This window comes from Phacochoerus africanus, chromosome 11 (genome assembly GCF_016906955.1).
Source record: "Phacochoerus africanus isolate WHEZ1 chromosome 11, ROS_Pafr_v1, whole genome shotgun sequence".
Lineage (NCBI taxonomy): Eukaryota > Metazoa > Chordata > Mammalia > Artiodactyla > Suidae > Phacochoerus > Phacochoerus africanus.
Genome location: NC_062554.1, coordinates 129,704,920 through 129,724,188, shown reverse-complemented (window position 1 = coordinate 129,724,188; position 19,269 = coordinate 129,704,920). Strand labels below are relative to the sequence as shown.

The 19,269-nt window shown below is 40.4% G+C and overlaps 1 protein-coding gene and 1 long non-coding RNA gene across 8 annotated transcripts; one reads left to right on the top strand and one right to left on the bottom strand.

Annotated features, from left to right (window-relative positions):
• Window positions 1-552: 552 nt before the first annotated feature.
• On the bottom strand, window positions 553-18,006 carry ANGEL2 (angel homolog 2). Of its 7 annotated transcripts, none has more exons than XM_047752422.1 (9): window positions 17,790-18,006; window positions 14,859-15,184; window positions 9,468-9,724; window positions 8,468-8,537; window positions 6,882-7,303; window positions 5,884-6,010; window positions 5,169-5,226; window positions 2,415-2,578; window positions 553-988 (listed from the first exon to the last, which is right to left on the bottom strand). In XM_047752422.1, the coding sequence occupies exons 1-9, from the start codon at window positions 17,975-17,977 to the stop codon at window positions 837-839; spliced, it is 1,764 nt and encodes a 587-aa protein (XP_047608378.1). In that variant the 5' UTR covers window positions 17,978-18,006; the 3' UTR covers window positions 553-836. The 7 variants fall into 7 exon arrangements, with proteins under 7 accessions (XP_047608378.1, XP_047608379.1, XP_047608381.1 ...); XM_047752423.1 differs by having other exon boundaries at window positions 17,749-17,943; XM_047752425.1 differs by lacking the exon at window positions 17,790-18,006 and adding an exon at window positions 17,489-17,669.
• Window positions 18,007-18,367: 361 nt separating this feature from the next.
• On the top strand, window positions 18,368-19,269 carry LOC125110817 (uncharacterized). Its single transcript, XR_007130731.1, has 3 exons — window positions 18,368-18,510; window positions 18,895-19,011; window positions 19,234-19,269. It is a non-coding gene; the product is annotated as an uncharacterized LOC125110817 (long non-coding RNA).

Below are 19,269 nucleotides of genomic sequence, written 5' to 3'. Positions count from 1 at the left end.
CATATTACACGGCTCAGGAGAGTAATATGATGGATTAAGCAATTTGTACAATTTCAAAAAACATTATCAAGCCGCCTCAAAAACAAACTAGGAGTTCCCTTCGTGGCTCAGCAGTTAACGAACCCAACCAGGAAGCATGAGGATGTGGGTTCGATCCCTGGCCTCGCTCAGTAGGTTAAGGATCCGGCATTGCTCTGAGCTGTGGCGTAAGTCGCAGACACGGCTTGGATCTGGCATTGCTGTGGCTGTGGTGTAGGCCGTCGGCTGTAGCTCCAATTAGACCGCTAGCCTGGGAACCTCCCTATGCTGCGAGTGCAGGCCTAAAACAAACACACAAACTGAAACGGCTGGTCACTTGTGAACAACCCAGTGATGTCAGAGATGAATGAACAACAAACACATGATGTGCCCAACAAACATGATCCTCATTCAGGCCTCCTGGAAGGGAAATGAGCTGTGGTTTGCAAGAACTCAGATATTTTGGATCCACTTATAAAACTTGCCAAACACATGAAATGAAATTCTTTACTATAAGGACTGAAGAAGCTGCACTGTTTTTAAAAATCACTGTCAGTTTTACTGGAGTTTAGAATATTTACAATTCTTTTACAATCAAGAACATTTAGATCTCACTTGTCAGGAAAATATTTTTTTCATTATTAAAAAAGAAAATTGTTGTAAACTTGTCTCTTCGGCTGTCTCAAGCATTTAACATAACCTCTTCAGAAATTCCACAGCGTAAAAATAAATAACATGCAAACTCTTAAGAACAACTTTACATCATTTGAAAAAGAATAAAAATGAGAAAGCAAAGTATATACATCATCAAAGAAGAGTCAGAGGTCAAGTCTGAACTTAGCCAGTAAAGGCAGATGATCAGAAGAGTTATTTTCATTTGGAAGTCCATTAACAGTCCATAAGTCTTGTTCTGTGAGAAGTGACAGTCTAGCTAGAAGTTTCAAACCACCAACCAGCGCAACTCCAGCTCCTACATTAAAGAAGCACATACATATTTAGGGACACTGTGTCAACAGGTTATTGACAAGTCTTTTTTTCTAAACAGTGATGACAGGTAACTTGAGATCCCTCAGGAAGTCTAATATGAAACAACTTTTAGAATCTGGTTAAAATTTTACTGAGTTATACCCTAAATATGATTCCCAAACAAACAGCAGTCTTGATGTTTGGCTTTTTTCTATTTCAAGTTCTGCAAATCATCTTTACAAGAAACTATCAATGTAATACGTAAGAATAAGAGTAATCTGAGACTGACAACTTCCTGAGAAATTCACTCATCAACATTTCTGTAGTTGTACAAGAGCAGACATACCCAGCCACATCAGAGAGGGAAGTCTGAGACGACTGAAAAACACTTCGGTATAATTTGCTCCCAGAGAGTGAGTACCCACAGAGGTAGAGTAAATGAGGGCATGTGCTTATTAACGTTAACTTTGGCGATGCTGGTCCACAGCACACTTCCGCCACCTAGTGAATGTTTACAAAATGACAACTACCAGAAGCTTATTAACAAATTCAATGCATCAAACTATTTTGTAGAGCCGATCCAGTGGAGAGGAGTAAACCATCTCCTGAGTGTTACTAATAAGGTTATCCTTCAGAAGGAAGGAAAAAACAAACATAGAAAAAAGGGGGAAAGAGAAACAGCACTGAAAAAAAGGGAAAATCAGACAAAAAAAATAGCTGACCAATTTAAGATTTGGGTTTTCTAATTATTTTTTTTGACTTTCAGTTACTTTAAATGGAATTTTCCTCTCCACGTTAAATCCTTTGACTAATATTTAAAACCTTGTTTTCACATATGAAGAAAAAATGTTACTATCACCTTTGCATTTTGAAAACACACATATTATAGACTTCTCTTTCCAGAAAGAACCAACATTCCAGGGTCAACATGACAAAACTGTCCATTGTTGGCAGTACAAGCAAGGTCCTACAATGAAGGCAGCATACTTTAGTAAGATTTAAATACAAAACTGTATAATGTTGCTGTACCAAAAAATGTGTTGCTGTCATCAAAAATGTATAATGTTGGGTTCACAAAAAAAAAAAGAAAAAAAAACAATAAATTCATGGCAAGTAAAGCCAAAAGGCAATATGAGAGACCTGCACTGTTAACTCAAGAAGCCAGCTAGGACTACAGCATAGAGCTGAGGATATACTTCTTGGGTAATAACTTGCTTTGAGGTGTTGCACTGCCTTCATCTTTCGCAGGTGAAAAACTGACTTACTCAAAAGACATTACCAACCTGCCAAGGAGATTACCAGTTTAAAAGTATTTTTCATTTCTAAATCTAGAACTTCACCTAGATGTTTACCTAACTTTCTCAACTTCAGCCTTGAAGTTTCAGTGACTGTTTTCTCAAGCAGAATTTAAGATTATATGCATCCTTTACCTTGCTGCCCAGCAACACCTTCCTTTTCTGCAGAATAAAAAATATAATCCACAGTGATGGCACTTCGGGAATGACAAGTGGTCACTTCTGGAATTCCAGTCTCAGGAAAGTAATGTGAATAAACAGATGACAAGCTAAAATGGTGCTGTAAATTTGAAGATAATCTAAATTGAAAAGAAAAATATTCAGCATCCATCAACTTTTTTCATGGTTTTTATAATTCCTCCTATTTAAAGCAATATTGCATTTAATTTTCAGAAAAAAACAGGCATTAAGACAATCTTATTTATTTATTTATTTGTCTTTTTGCCTTTTCTAGGACAGCTCCCTTGGCATATGGAGGTTCCCAGGCTAGGGGTCTAATTGGAGCTGTAGCCACAGGCCTAAGCCACAGCCACAGCAACTCGGGATCCGAGCCGCATCTGTGACCTACACCACAGCTCATGGCAATGCCAGATCCTTAACCCACTGATCGAGGTCAGGGATCGAACCCGCAACCTCATGGTTCCTAGTTGGATTCTTTAACCACCGTGTCACGACGGAACTCCAAGACAATCTTATTTAAATAGACCATATCACAACTTTGCATTCCTTTACCCAGACAGTGATATCCAAAACCCGTTACCAGAGCTGTGATACATGGGGGGGGGGAGCTCATTAACATACTAATGTGATTTTTAAAAAACTAATTATAACATATTTTAGAGCCTCCATTTACTAATGAACACATATTCAAAAACACTTTTTAGGAGTTCCCGTCGTGGCGCAGTGGTTAACGAATCCGACTAGGAACCATGAGGTTGCGGGTTCGGTCCCTGCCCTTGCTCAGTGGGTTGACGATCCGGCGTTGCCGTGAGCTGTGGTGTAGGTTGCAGACGCGGCTCGGATCCCGCGTTGCTGTGGCTCTGGCGTAGGCCTGTGGCTACAGCTCCGATTGGACCCCTAGCCTGGGAACCTCCATATGCCGCGGGAGCAGCCCAAGAAATACTAAAAAGACAAAACAAAAAACAAACAAACAAAAAAACCACTTTTTAGCTTTCTATGGTTTTTAATAAAGAAAATTAAAATAGCCTTTAGGAATGCTCTTTAGAACGGACAGACTTCTGATGTCAGAGGGGCCGTATTTTTCCATGAATTGTTCTTGCTATGATTCAGACAACGTTGTACTGCATCTTAAAACAGCTTCTATAGTGGTTTGCATTTACCCCACACTACAAATGCACATAATATTATGGGTAAAAGGTTTAAAAATCATTTCCTAGCATGGATTTAAGGATCTTTTATGTCAAGAAAAGCACACAAAATTAAAAAAATTTTTTAATTCATCCAACATTTGCTAAACATGTTCTAAGTTCCAGGCAGTAGCTCATCCTAGGTGCTGAGGATAAATAGATAAAGCTGCTGCTCTGCTCTTGAGCTCCTATGTCAATAAGCAAAGGTAATTGCTTCAAAATGCTCTACTTCCAAGTTTTAGAAATTTTTATGTCTAAGGACTTAAATTTATAATACTATTAAACATACAGCAGGTATCCTGTAAACTGTTGTCTCTCTACCAACATTTCAGTTTACAGATATAAGCTATGTGTATAAACACACTACATTTATATAGATACTAAAAAGTATCTTTTCTTTCTTTTCTTTTTTTTTAAACGGCTGCACCCACGACATATGGTAGTTCCCAGGCCGGGGATCAAATCCAAGCTGCAGCTGCGATATAAGGTGTAGCTGCAGCAACACTGGATCCTTAACTCACTCTGCCGAACCAGGGATCAAAGCCATGCCCCCAGAGAGACAACGCCAGATCCTTAACCTGCTATGTCACAGTGGGAACTTCAAAAGTACTTTTTCTTTATACCCCAACTCGTTATAGAAAGATTTTAGAACTACTAGAAACGAAGTATTTGTAAGTAAGAGTAGCTTTTCTATTAATCTCACTCAGGGAAGTTTGTATTTTGAAAGGTTTAATCAAGAATTGTTTTAAAGGTTGCCACAGCTGCAGCGACACCGGATCCTTAACCTGCTGTGCTGCGCCAGGGATCAAACCTGGGTCCCAGTGCTCCCAAGACACTGCTGATCCTGTTTCGCCACAGCGGGAACTCGAGTAATTATCTTTTTAATTACTTTTTTTTTTTTTTTTGGCCTTGCCCACAGCATGCCAAAGTTCCCGGGTCAGGGAGGGAACCTGAGCCACAGGCCACAGCAGCAACAGCGCTGAGTCCTTAACTGCTAGGCCACCATGGAACTCCAAACATTTATCTTTTTTGGATCAATTCTCCCATAGATTTTTTCGAGATCCAGGAAGTCAAAGGAAATTTAGCCTCCTCTTAAATCTGAAAGGTATTTTTCTGTGATCTTGACCTCTGTTTAAATACGTAAGAGCAATATATTTCAAAGAGTACTACTAGCTGGTTCCGGTCCATAAACAAGCTGCTTCCTTTAAATAACACTGCTTAAGCACTTATTTTATGTCAAACATTGAGTTCTGCATGCTTTGTCTCATCTAATCCTCACAACAACCTGAATTATAAAGAAACTGAACTTTAGGAATGTTAAGTTTCTTGCTCAAACTCACACAACTAAAAAAAGTAGCAAAATGTCACTTCGAGAACTGGGGTCTACTTGACTTAAGAGGCAGCTTTCTTCACCAGCACAAAGTATCATCAGCTTAATTTACCCAAGTAATTTTTGAGAAATGATTTTTTTTTTTTATTCAACTAAAGTCAGCAAAGGTCACTACTGTTTTCCAGAACTCACTTTTCATCTGTTACTAGGACCTCTGCTTTGTCCACCTGTGTCTGTGTCAGATCACTGCCTGTAAGGACAGAAAGATACAGGTTAATGCTGTCACTGTTCTTACTTTGTTCTAGTTTGCCTTAGTAGTAAGTAGTCCTTTTATTTTAGGAACAATATTTAAGACACATCTAGTTTAGATTGATGCCTCGTTCATTAAATGTTTCATGCTGTAATCTATGTTTTGATGGTCTCCAGAATTAGCAAAAATAAAATGCAAACATTTCCAAAGTAACATGCAAGTAATTCATGCAAAGACAATTTTGGAAACAGAACTTTAAAAAATTGATAGCTCTTAAAAAAAAAAAAAAAAAAAAGACTAGGCAGGAGATCCCCCTGTGGTGCAGCAGAAATGAATCCAACTAGTATCCACGAGGATGTAGGTTCGATCCCTGGCCTTGCTCAGTGGGTTAAGGACCCGGCATCACCGTGAGCTATAGTGTAGGTGGGCAGCTGCAGCTCTGATTCGACCCGTAGCCTGGGAACTTCCATATGCCACAGGTATGGCCTAAAAAACAAACAAACAAACAAACAAAAAAGGACTGAACAAACAATGATATGTTTTTATATGTGAATATTTCATCACTGAGATGTTATCCCTTTAAAAATTTTAAATTTAATTTTTTGTCTTCAAAGGAACACTACATTAAGACTGCCCAAATGTATTGCAAACACTTACCTGTCTTTTCTACTTTGGGTACCTGTTGTACCTCATACACACAGTTCTGTGAGATACCTAGGTTTGGGGGCCAAATTGGAATAGATAAAATTCTTTGTCCCCGTGAAGACTGTTCCTGGCCAGATACCTAAACAAAATTTCAACAGGTATCTTAGGTGAATAGATTTTTAATAGTTTTATATATTGTTTCTTAAAGAAAAGGGAATCCAAGAATGGTAAATACTACCCTTTATTAATTATATTAAATGATAATTTGTGCCTATAAAATCTCGTTGAAATATAATTTAGAAACACTATTTACATGAAAATGGTGCTCTTTTCATATGTATGTTTTTCTCTGATTTGGACAGCTAAATGATCTATAGCTTGGGACCAAGAAAGCTGCTCCTTTTTTTGCTACCTGCAACACAGTTCCTGTTTTATAAAATACTAAGAGAGATCAACTCTCATAAAATTTTAAACTATCACTTAAAACTCAGTGGTAGAGAACTTATTTTGGTTAACATACCAAAGATCAAATGATCTCAAGTAAGCAGAACAAAATACAACGAAAATAAAAACATGGGATAGATTACACTCAGCTAAAGAATTAAAATATTCAGCCCTGAGTAAAGGAAAACTTGATCTAAGTAAACAGTAAATTACTGTTTTGTCAACTGTACTGTCCACATCCAGCATTCAGAATTCTATTCTGCTACCGTGTGAGTGGCTCCTTCTTTATGAAGCACTCGTGTAGACCAAGGCTCTTATTTCTCTTCTTCTCCCCCTTTCTGAATTCTTTGCCACCTGTCAATTTCTCCAAGCAGAATGTTGTCACAAATGGATGGAAAACATGAAATTCAATCAAATGACTGGGATTACTTGTTGGCAGCTGTGGATAAGCATCGCAGCTTGGTCAAGCAAGGGTGCTGGTTTTCAAACAGCCCTGCAATGACTGTCCTCACTTTACAATGAACGGACGAGGTCCGCCGTCTAAAAATGAGGAAGGAAGCGCTTACCTTTCCTATGGCAAGTCCTTCATAATTCAATTTTCCTTCCTTTATAAAACTATAGAGTGGAGAACCGGGAACAGAATTAAAGTCACCACATATAACAATGGGGCAGAAGCTGCCATCTTTCTGATGGGCAACACTGGAAATCTCTGCCAGAAGCATTGCCAACTGAGTCAGCTTAATATCACCTCGCCTCGGATTATACAGCAGATGTGTGTTAGCTACACAGATTGCGGGAGAAGCAGCACTGGGACTTTTGGGCTGCAAGAGTAACACTAATCCAACATTGTCTCTGTCCAACAGAGGAACATTAGGGCGGAAGAATTCCACTGGGTTCACGGATAAGAGCGAAAATTTGGAATGTTTGAAGCAAATGGCACAGCCATCAGGTTTCTTTCCTGTCCGCATCTTGTATTCACAGTGATAGCCTATAAAAAAGAAAGAAATTTCACAGGAAGATGATTTTAAAATATATATATACTAAAACCGTGCTTTGCCATGCAAAAAAAGTTTAAACATATGGCAAAACACAATTCTGCTAATTTTTTGGACAGTGTTTACCAAAGCGTATTTTACAAAACCTTAGAAATATCAGATGTTAGTAACTGTTGCAACAAAAAAAGTCTGGGACTGGGTCTAACAGGTCTCTTTACTGGGAGACTTCAGTGTCATACACGCTAATGTTCATTATCACAGTCTCATTTCCATCTTAAGGATGTAAAGTCATGGAAAAGACAGTAAGGCCTTGTAATAACCTGCCCCCCTCCCTCACCACCCCATATTTCTCACCTTTATGCCTCTAACTCTTCCCCATCTGCTCCACTCTGCATGCAGCAGTCTCCTCACCTGCCTTAAGCCGCTCCAAACTCAGGGACTTTCTTTTGCTATTGTGGCCACCTGCAACGCTCAAGCCAGGGCTCGTTCCTCCACTTCCTTCAAGTCTTTGCTCAGATGCCACCTTCTCTGACCATTCTGTTTAAAACCGAAACTTGACCCATTCGCCTTTCCTCTGCTCTTCTAATGCACTGTTCACCTGCACAGTTGGTTTATTCTCAGCCTTGCGCCACTGGAGTACACGCTCCACAAGGACAGAGACTGGTTGTCTGTTTCACTCCCTGCTCTATCCCCACTGCCTAGAATAGTGCTTGGTCTGAGGTAGACCAAAAGTATTTGCTGAATGAATGAGTGCAAAATAGGCAGCATTCCTCAGAGGACCTGTTTCTAGAAGTGTTCATTCATCAAACAGGTTTTTAACTTCTATCCATCAGGAAGGGTAGATGAACTGGTGCTGATGAACTAGACAGAACGGCTACATCTCATGGAGCTCAGAATCTTACGGGTCTGGCAGTGGGCAGGGCTTCTAAAAAGACAGCTATTAAGAGATTCTTATACACCTTTCCATTTGAATTAAAATTATGTATCAACCCGAGCTTCCATTGGAAATACCTCCATCTTTTCCTGATCTTTTGAAACAGGTATTAAGTTTTTGCAAACTTAAGATTTTTAGTCCAAATACACCACACACCTTTTTGGCAAATTATGTTTTAACAACCCATAAAGTAAATCTGGCTAACATAAAAGTTACATTGTACCCAATGATTCCAAACTTGGCCTGATTTCTGTTCCATAATGATCTTCTTGAACTTCTTGCAAACAAAGTACCTTAGAAGAAAAGAATGGCTTGAATTAAAACAAAGAAATGCAAATTTGAATTTTCTGGTCATCTTTAAAAATGGGCTTCTAAGATTCTAAAAACCTGATTAAATTTGAAATAAAAGACAATTTTTGTCTTATAATGTATAGGTCGATCAAATTAATGTCTCCAAATATGATCGATCTCCAAATCCCTGGCCTTTAATTACATAAAGCCCTCTCACTACCCAAAACTGGTATTTCAAAAAGGAAATATTCATAATTTACATGTCAGGAATATTTTTCCTGAATTTACATGTTCATTAGTACTAAATCCTTTCTTAAAAGATAATTTCCGATAATCCCATCATCTGGATTAATTTTTCCACGAATTATTTAAATTCTGAATCAAAGGAACTATTTATTGAATACTTAATATGGTGCCAGTTCCTGTCTCAAAACTTGATTGATTAAAACTTTTTGGAGTTTTTTGGGAGAAATTATATAATTACTACATCAACAACCATTAGCAAGTTATCCCTTCAAAGTCATGATACCTTGGACATTCCCGTCATGGCACAGGAGAAACAAATCCGACTAGGAACCAAGAGGTCGCAGGTTCAATCCCTGGCCTCACTTAGTGGGTTAAGGATCTGGCGTTGCCATGAACCGTGGTGTAGGTCTCAGACGTGGCTCAGATCTGATGTTGCGGTGGCGGTGGTGTACGCCAGGCAGCTGTAGCTCCAATTCGACCCCTAGCCTGGGAACCTCCATGTGTTGAGAGTGCAGCCCTAAAAGGCAAAAAAAAAAAAAAGTCATGATACCTTGTTAAAAACTGTGCCATCACTCTATTTCACATCTCCCTTCTTATCCCACAAACAAAAGGGCTAGGACCATTTAGCTCGGGAATGAATCCAACTTTCCTTATGTGAAGAACTGGGATGGTTGTTTTGCACTTACATCTGCATCAAAGTGTTCAATTTCTTTCAGAATATTGGGAAACCTAAAACTCCAGTGTAATACTGGCTGCCGGCAGTGTCTATAAAGGTGTGAATTGTCTTCCAATAAATCTTGTGAAAGTATATTATAGGACATCACTGAAAAGTCAAACTTGTTTTCACTGTTGTCACACACAGGATCACCATTTTTTTCTCCTAGGATCTTCGTTTTTTCTTTATTATGATTACACATATATTCCCAATGCCGTTTTATTGTGCCTGTTAAAATATATTAGACAAAATATAAGGACTTAATAAAAACCAGACTATTTGTCTTCCTGTATATATTTTCTTGCCTTTTAAAAATTCCCATAGGCAAGGAATGGAATGTTTCTCAACATAGCACTTAATACCTAGAAGTTGTCATCAAACTGATTACAAAGGCAGTAAAATGATACAGTGGTTGTGGTATAAATCAGGCTTAAAAGGATCTAGCAAGCCATTTAGGAGGCTGGGAGTGTGTGTTAATAAAACTAAGACTATAGAGGAGTCATAGTTTCTCACTTCCTTGTGGTTACAAAGTGGCTATGCCACAGACATGCTCAGCAACTCCATAACCATGGTAATATATTTGCGTATCACAGCTGGCCTTTCAAGAAGATGATTTCACATATTCTATAACCTATTAATATGATAAGATCATCAAATGATTAACTAAGTTCCAGAAATAACTCATCTAAAGAATTCTGGTTTAGACATGAATGAAGTGTATATAATGACAATATATGGAAGCAGTTGTTTACTGGAAGAATGCAAACCAAATGAACAAAAGAAATATTTTCAATGCACACCAAAGCAAAAGTTTAATATAACATAGTTACAGAATGCTAGTAAATGAAAAGGCCTGCTTGACAAACCCAGCATGCAGCAACCAGGAATGTGTGATAGTTTATATTCTGCAAAGACACCATGTATCCTGAAAAAGTGATGAAAAGAGAATCACATAGCATGAGATTTATATAGACAGTCTTTGACTTAGAAATGACCACCAAGAAAAAATTTACATATGTCGCTGTATATACACACACACACCACCATATACACGTGTGTATATATATACACACACATACACCCCCCTTTGATATGGTCTTTCTCACTCTACCATTAGAGAGGATACTGTTACTGCATGGAAGCCATGAAGGAAAAATGTGGAACTTTTAGAGAATCTGTGAGCTCAAAAGGAGGGGAAAACAAGAAATGAGATAAACTTGAGAAAACAAATAGCTTTGGAGATGGACTTTCAAACGTGATTAGATTATATGAAAAATTTCAGCCCTACAATAGCTCCCTTTTCTTGCAAGAAGGTTTTCACTTCACTGGATTGCAATGCTTAAAATGCCACCAATTAAAAATTGAGGAAAACTGTCCTATACATGGGGGGTGGGGGAGACTAAAAGGAAATACACCAGTATTTTTAAAGAGTAATTATCTCTGGATGGAAGGACTATCAAAGATTTTTCTAAATCTCCTATGGTGACAATATATTTACAATCAGAATATCAATACACTCTAGCAGGGATGATTTGACTGGATGAGGCAGTCAAAGGGTACAAACTTCCAGTTATAGATAAATAAATATTAGAGATACAGTACACAACATGATAAATTAACATTTCTGTATGTTCTATATGAAAGCTGTCAAGAGTAAATCCTGAGTTCTCATCACAAAGAAAAAAAAATTTTTTTTTCCTATTTAATTCTGTATCTATGTGAGATGATGGATGTACACTAACCTTACTCTGGTAACCATTTCATAACTCAAATCACTATGCTGTACGTCTTGAATTTACACAGTGCTAGTATATCTATTTTATCTCCATAAAACTAGGAGGAAAAAAAGAATTATCAACACACTATAAAAATTCCCTGTTGGCTCAGCAGGTTAAGGATCCACCGTTGTCACTACTGTGACTCAGGTCACTGCTGAGGTGTGAGTTTGATCCCTGGCCTGGGAACTTATGCATGCCACAGCCAAAAAAAAAAAAAAAAGCCAATGAAGTAAGAAATAAAAAAATATGCTCTGGTAAAGGACTTTAATCAGATCGCTCTCCTCAAAATCTAAATGCTGATATCTGCTACACTGAGGGAACAGAAATTTTAACCAGAAGATAGATAGCTTTTTTTTTTTTTTTTTTGGCTTTGCAGGGCTACATCTGTGGCATATGGAAGTTCCCAGGCTAGGGGTAGAATCAGAGCTACAGCTGCTGGCCTACACCACAGCCACAGCAATGCAGAATCCAAGCCACGTCTGTGACCTACACCATGCTGGATCCTTAACCCAATGAGCGAAATCAGGGATCAAACTTGAATCCTCATGGATACTAGTCAGGTTTGTTACAGCTGAGCCACAACAGGAACTCAGGATAATTTTTCATTAAAAAAAAAGGGGGGGGATGGGGGAGTTCCCATCGTGGCCCAGTGGTTAATGAATCCGACTAGGAACCATGAGGTTGCGGGTTCAATCCCTGGCCTTGCTCAGTGGGTTAAGGATCTGGAGCTGCCGCGAGCTGTGGTGTAGGTTGCAGTTGCGGCTCGGATCTGGCGTTGCTGTAGCTCTGGTGTACACCGGCAGCTACAGCTCCAATTGGACCCCTAGCCTGGGAACCTCCATATGCCGCAGGTGTGGCCCTGGAAAAAGACCAAAAAAACAAACAAACAAAAAAAACAGTTATGTTCCTGGGTGGAACAGAGAGTTATGATACCATGAAGGTACTAGGAGACTGAGGAGAAAAGTAAAGAAAAATGGTGGAAGGAAAGAAACCAAACTAAACAAAAGCCTTCAATTATTACATAATTTACAACGTAAGTTCACACTACAAAAGCTTATACATAATTTAGCATAGAGCTTATCCTTTGCCCAGGAAATGAAAAGAAATTGTCCCCTTCCCTATCCTTCAAGAAGCAGGGAAAATCTTACCGCTAAAGGCCGAAACTAAAGCTAATTATACTAACTACAGAGCTAGGCTGAGATTGATAAAATAGCTTCTATGGGGAAAACAAGTGATTCTCCAGAAGTGATTACTGAGAACACAATTCATTCATGAACGGGGGACTGTCTATGGTCTTAGCCACAAATCATGTATACGAGATGGAAAGGGCTCTGGCCATGCAGACAAAATGTAAGCATCATCACAAACATAGAGCACTACCCTGGTGGTACCCCACATTAAAATGTGAAAAATGAAAGTCTAAAACAGTCGTTCCTGTTTTCTTGTAAAATATGTATATGTAAAAGCATACACGAGCATTAAGATCTGTGCAGTCCTGGCAACTAAGAGGTGGTTGGCCAACTCGTTTTGCAATTCCATTTTTTAAATAACCAAGACCATCAGATGATCTACACAGCGGCCTTCAGACTTGACAGCCTGGATAACCCTTGGGCGTTACTTTTCAATGTCATGCGTATCAGTCCCTGGAATGTTGAGACTGGAGCTAAGAGGACAGGTTAAACACATTTTATCCTGACATTTGCTTTTCATAAACATACAAAAATGTGTTTGAATGCGAGGGTTCCATGGAAGACGATCTGAAAACCACTCAGAGAGTGGGGCATCGCTGGCCTTCACATACTTCACAACACAGATTCACACTACAAAAGCTTATATACCTTCCATGCCAGGAGGAACAAGGTGATCACAGCAGAGAAGACAGATGACTCAAAGAAAGTAAGCAACAGGCCTGATCAGGTTTTTAGGGTGCCTAATCAAAAAGTCACAATTGTGTCACACACATCCTCCAAATACCACTTTAAAGTGACAGGCAAGTTAGCAATGCTGTTTTCTTGATTGAAAAGTAGTATTAGTGAAATAGCGGAAGTCACAAACATGGCTTAACGAAGAGCATTTTCCTTATTCACAACACCTAGGAAGAACGGACATATAAAGAGTCAGGTTGCAATCAGAGATCATCAGTCTATACACGCAATTCCCCATCCATTAAAGGGAAACCAACACCACCGTGATTTCTGAGTACCTACTATGAAGCCAACCGTGTGCTAGGCACTTGGACAAGTCTCACTTCATCCTCCACAGGCTTTCAAAGTAGGCTTTAGTCTACACTAGGAAGCCAAGGAGCAGAGAGGTTCTGTAACCCGTCCAAGCTCCCCCAATTGGGGGTGGAGCAGAAGGAGAGCAGGGAGAGGTTCCTAAGCCCATGCTTGTGTCACTGTGCTACAGCTCCACCTTAGAGCACGCCAGATTTACAAAGGCTAAACAGAGAAGGAGCGACTTGAAAACAATGGAAATGTGAGAAGCTATCTCAAGTCATCACACAGTCCTATATGTACAGATTGGGGATTGTTCTTAGGAACCTAATTTTAACATCTCTAAATACACCTTCCGGTTGTTCAAACAAGTATTTGTTTATAAACACATGCAGTGGTTAAGCGCCATGCAAACAGATTTCCACTTTCGAGTACTTAGAATTTCTACTTAAATGTGTAGCAGAAGTTCTATTTCAAAGATTACTAAATACTCTAGCTCAGACTTGCAAGTGGGACTCACTCTGAATGTCTCTGACAAGCTTACATCAACTCCCCACACAGTCTATTTTCAAATATCTTCAGAGGAATGATCGTCACTAAAAAACCACAGCTCAGGAAGAAAGGCAATTCCAAATTTACTGAGACAACTCGTATGTTGGGAATGTTGGGAATGTGGGGAAGGGCAGAGAGCACAGAAAGCCTAATGAATTGTTTAGAGTAAAAAGAATATGAGAAATACAGAAATAATCAAGACATCTAGAGAAGACTTTCTCAAAGTCAAAAAAGATACCGTTAAAAGATAAGACGTCCCACAGACTCTTGAGATTCTGTCTACACACCCCAGTATGAGGAATACAGATTTAATAAGCTAAAATCTGATTCTGTAAGAAAAACTTTCAGTTATGACTGAAGTCCTTTTGTCTTAAATAATAAAGTTAGCCTTAAAAATAAAACATGGTATTTCATTTTTAAAATAGATCTGTGGACTCTCAAGAATACATCTACCAATTTCTAAGAAGTTTAAGAATGTTTGTTTCAAAAACACTGAATCTGAAAACTATTTTTAAACTTAATGTTTAATCGAGCCCTCTGTTGTCTTCCAACCTTGGTCTATATGTAAAGTCGCTTCTATTTCTACTGCCAGAAATACACAGTTAATCGAAGATTAAAAAAAAAAAAAAAGACAATTTTTAAAACTAATTTCCTTTTTCCTAACAGAAGGGGAAAAAAACCCCAAAACAACTACTGGCAAAAAATAAACCCTAAATACCTCTAAAACCTGCAGGAGGTTTTCTTAAGGATTAAATTAGAAAGTTTCAGTGGGTCTATGGCTTATGTCTACTTTTGCACCAAGATAAATGTCACCTTTACCTTGGTGTTTTCTCCGTTTTGATGAAGGCTCATCTCCCTCAGAGTTCATGATGTAACTAGAGAGATGAATCAAAGACGTCTGGCTCAGGTTGTCAGGTCTCCAGTTCCAGGACTGAAACTGAGTTCTAGACTCAAACAAACAAGGTGGTCTCCAATTTAGCGAAAAATGCCTACTACTGAAGTACGGGTAAGGAGCACGAGAATAATGTCCAGGCCACCTCATACAACTAGAAATATGTCTGTTCCAGCAACACCTCTGCAGATTCTCCCACGGTGTGGTCCAGTCTCTGCCCAGACTCTTCTGGTGATGGGGTAACATGGGGTATCTAAAAGAAATAAATACACTCCTTGAGGCACCACTTTTTGTTCAGCTAGAGCACATAAAAACCTAACTTTGTTTCCTCAAGGGAAGGTAATGACTAATGTTTAAAATTTGACTTCTAAATCTATGAAGAATGGGAGTGTGGGGGCGGGGGGGGGGGGGGGGAGGGGAAGCAGCTATTACTTTACTAGTAGCAACATCTGAATACACTCCCTAACAGCTATGAGCCCTATTCTGAACACCTAACAGAATCCACCAGCCTCCTGAAACACCACACACACTTTGAAAAGTCCACCCGATTCGACTGAGATGAATCAGTCACCAAAATGAATTCAGAGGAGCTTTCTAACATCTAATAAAACTCAACAGACAAATAAAATCCGCAGCAAACACACCACTTAAGTCAAAGAGAGAACATATACGCTGCCTACAATTAAAATGAATCTCTCCTCCAACCTGGGTCTGGAGTAAAAACATGTTTCTGAACAGGTTTTTTTTTTAATACCAAGGTTATATTGTCCCAACATTTTTATAGTTAAGAAAACCAAAGCCTATCACTACTCCACAAAACTACCTCTCTTGCTAATCACTAGGCAGATAATCTGTTTTTCCATCCTTTTTTTAAAAAAAACTTTAAAACAGGCTTCTCCTTGAGGAAAATGAAAGAGGATTACTTACTAGAAATTCACAAACCCTCCAAACCCAGCACCACCAATTATCTGATACCAATTAAGTTATATGGTAGGTTATAGCATGAAAAATGGCTCTAAATTAGTGTTATTATTTTGAATAGATATATTGCTTTTGGGCTCTCTTGAGAAACAATGTAGGAGTTCCCATTGTGGCTCAGCAGGTTAAGAACTCAACACAGTGTCCATGATGATGCGGGTTCAATCCCTGGCCTCACTCAGTGGGTTAAGGATCCCATGTCGTCCCAAGTTGCAGTGTAGGTCACAGGTGCCGCTCAGATCTGGCATTGCTGTGACTGTGGCGTAGGCCTCAACTCTAGCCTAGGAACTTCCATATGCCAAGGGTGCAGTGGTAAAAAGAAAAAAAAAGGAAAGAAACAATGCAATTCAAGCACCTTATTCTTTCCACTACACTATTCTGGTAAAATGCTAGGATTCTGAGAAAAACTTCCATCCTTTCCGCCAAAATTCCTTAAAGGTATATTCTCAAGAGAGTGTGAATAATGTCCATTTTATCCCCAAAGGAATTTTGCTTAAATTGTGTTCACTGTTATTTGACTTATATGTTATTTTCCTTTTAATAGCATTAAAAATTTTAATTACATATTTACAATTTATGCATTCTTAACCTGTTCTCTGACTCAACTTGACTGTAAATCTTTAAAGGCATGGCATGGGCAGTCTATCCTGCTTTGTGACAACTCTGAAAGCCATGGAGTGGTGGGCACTTGCTCCATACATGGTCTATCCCAAGAAGTTACCACATTGAAATGCGACACTTTATTGCAAAACTTACTCTCCATATCTGCAGTTACTTATACAGATATCTTTTTCTCTTAAAATGAGCTCCTTCAAGGCCAGAGCATTCTGATTTATTTTAATCTGGATCTCTTCCCAAGTGCCTAGCACAGTGCCTGGCACACAGCTGGTACTCAGGAAACACTGCCGTCCTAGTCAAGTTCTAGGACTACAGCAGTTAAAATCAGATCCCCATAACTCAAGTAAAAACTAATACAGTGCTGTGCTTCCCATGTGTGGTACACCAGTCGATTTCACACGGTACACAATTAAACTCTGAACATTTTAAATATCTAAGTATTTCTCTTAAAGTGTATTAGGAAAAAAAATCAATACATCAAACCCAAGATCTCTCGGATACTGCGTAGGACGACGCTAATTGTGGGCGTCACCAATTAAAGTGCCTTTTTAACAAAATTAAATGAATTAAAAAATTTTAATTAAAATTTTTAAAATTAGAAAAGGTCTAAACTTTTTAAAAAATTAAGTGAGTTTTAAAGTGAGTCCATTTCATGAAAAACACCCAGTAAGTAATTCAGGTGTGGAACGAGAATTCGCTAACAATCGTAAAGGGTGACATACCAGTGACAAAAGTTTGAGAGGCACCAACACGCCAACAAACAACCCCCTGCCTAGTGTGCACCGCGCCGCCCGCCTCCCTCGGGGTCAGGCGACCCCCGGACCTACTGCAAAGGCGGCCTCCCAGCCGACCCGCAGTTCCCAGAGGGGCTTCGGGATTGGGCGAGGAAGCCCGGGACCGGGAGGCTCAGGCTGGCCCGGAGGTTGCGCTGGGGACAGTGGGCCGGGACTCCGTGGCCAACCTGGTCCGCAAGGCACGAGCCGGGCGGGCCCGCGGCCGATGCGCTCCGCGCCCGGGGCCCGGACCCCGTCAGCCGAACGTCCCTCCAGCTGTGCCGAGGTTACCTATCCCTTAGTCTCCGGAGATCGGTCCCAAGCGCACCACTGCCCGGACCCTCTTCCTCTTCCTCCCCCTACACCCCCAGCCCGCCCCGCCCCGGGTTAACCCGGGTCGCCCTCCCCCGCCCCTCCCTCCTCCCTCCCGCCACCCCACCCTACTGACCGGCCTCTCCCCACTACACAGCGGCCGTAGCCCCTCCTCACACAGCGCCACGCTTCCATCTTTCCCCTCTGCAGGCGTCCGATTCCCAGGCCTCGGGATCAGCTCCAACCTCTACAGCCGATTTGGCGGCGTAAAGCACCAGGGGTTCCCCATCACTAGACGTCGGGCCTCCCGGCCGCGCTGCAAAGCATGCTGGGAGGTTCAGTCTCATCCGCGGCCAAGTCCCCATCTTGCGCTGCGAAAGTGCCTCAATTGCCTCTACGACGAATTGCGTTCAAAAAGCATGCGCAGAAGATGTGACGCAAGGGCAGCCATTTTGGCATAGGGCACAATACCCGACTTACGTCTTAAAGAAACAGGGGAAATAAATTAAGAGCTGAGCAGCTTTGTTAAGGCTTGTGGGAGAGTACAGCACAGTTACTGATGAAAAGGGGCTGGGGAGTTCCCGCTGTGGCTGAGCGGGTTAGGAACCCGAGTAGTATCGTTGAGCATGAGGGTGCGTGTTCCATCCCTGGCCTCCCTCAGTGGGTTGAGGATCCAGCACTGCGCAGTTGTGGCTCAGATCCCAGCCCGCAGCTGCACCTCCGATTTGACCCTTAGCCTGGGAACTTCCATGTGCCGCATGTGTAGTCCTAAAAAGAAAAAGAAGAAAAAAAAAAAGACGTAAAATGTCCTTCAGAGTTTCCAAAGGCGAATGCCCAAGGCAGGGACTTGCTCTTCTCTGGGTTCCCATAGAACAGTGGTGCCAAGGAATTTTTTCAGGTACTTTTGCATGAACACATCTGCAGAGTTCACTGTTAAATGTACGTGTATGTCGTGTGTGTCCATCTCTATCAAATTTATTACAGGACTCTAGATTCTTGGAAAAGAAAGAGGAGAACACTCCCGAGACACACACACACACACACACACACACACACACACACACACACACACACGGAGGTGCGGGGAGGGGGAGAAAGAGAAAACGGAGGAAAATGGAAAGAGACTAGGGGAAAAAGTATTCTGGAAAGCCTGCTGACCACTCATATAGGCTCTTTGGGAGAGCAGTGGAGCAATTTCTTGGGAACACTTTTTTTTTTTTTCCTCTTGTGTAAAGGAAATATGCCTGAGTGAAGCATATATAGCACATGTGTTTTCTTTCAGCTGTAGAGGTTGAAGCTGATCCCGAGGCCTGGGAACCGGATGCCTGCAGCGGGGACAGATGGAAGTGTGGCGCTGTGTGAGGAGGGGCTGCGGCTGCTGTGTAGTGGGGAGAGGCCGGTCAGTAGAAGCACAGTTGATTTCCGTTATTTCTGGTAGTTGTATTCTATAAAGTTACCACTGATACTGAATTAACAACTGCTGAACCATTTCTCCTAAAGGAAAAATGCAGTTAGGTTCCCCTGAGCCTCTAGTCACAACATTTTAGTCGCTACATCATCACCTTGTTTTATCTGTGTTTTTGTTTAAATGCACTTTTTTTTTTTTTTTTTTGCTTTTTAGGTCCGTATGTGCAGCATAGGGAAGTTCCTGGGATAG

Coding starts and splice junctions, on each gene's coding strand:
- ANGEL2 (XM_047752422.1), bottom strand. CDS start 17,977: ATGGGGACTTGGCCGCGGATGAGACTGAACCTCCCAGCATGCTTTGCA. Junction 9,725..14,858: donor AAAACGGAGAAAACACCAAG/GTAAAGGTGACA, acceptor ATATTTTAACAG/GCACAATAAAACGGCATTGG. Junction 6,011..6,881: donor AAGGACTTGCCATAGGAAAG/GTAAGCGCTTCC, acceptor AATTTTGTTTAG/GTATCTGGCCAGGAACAGTC.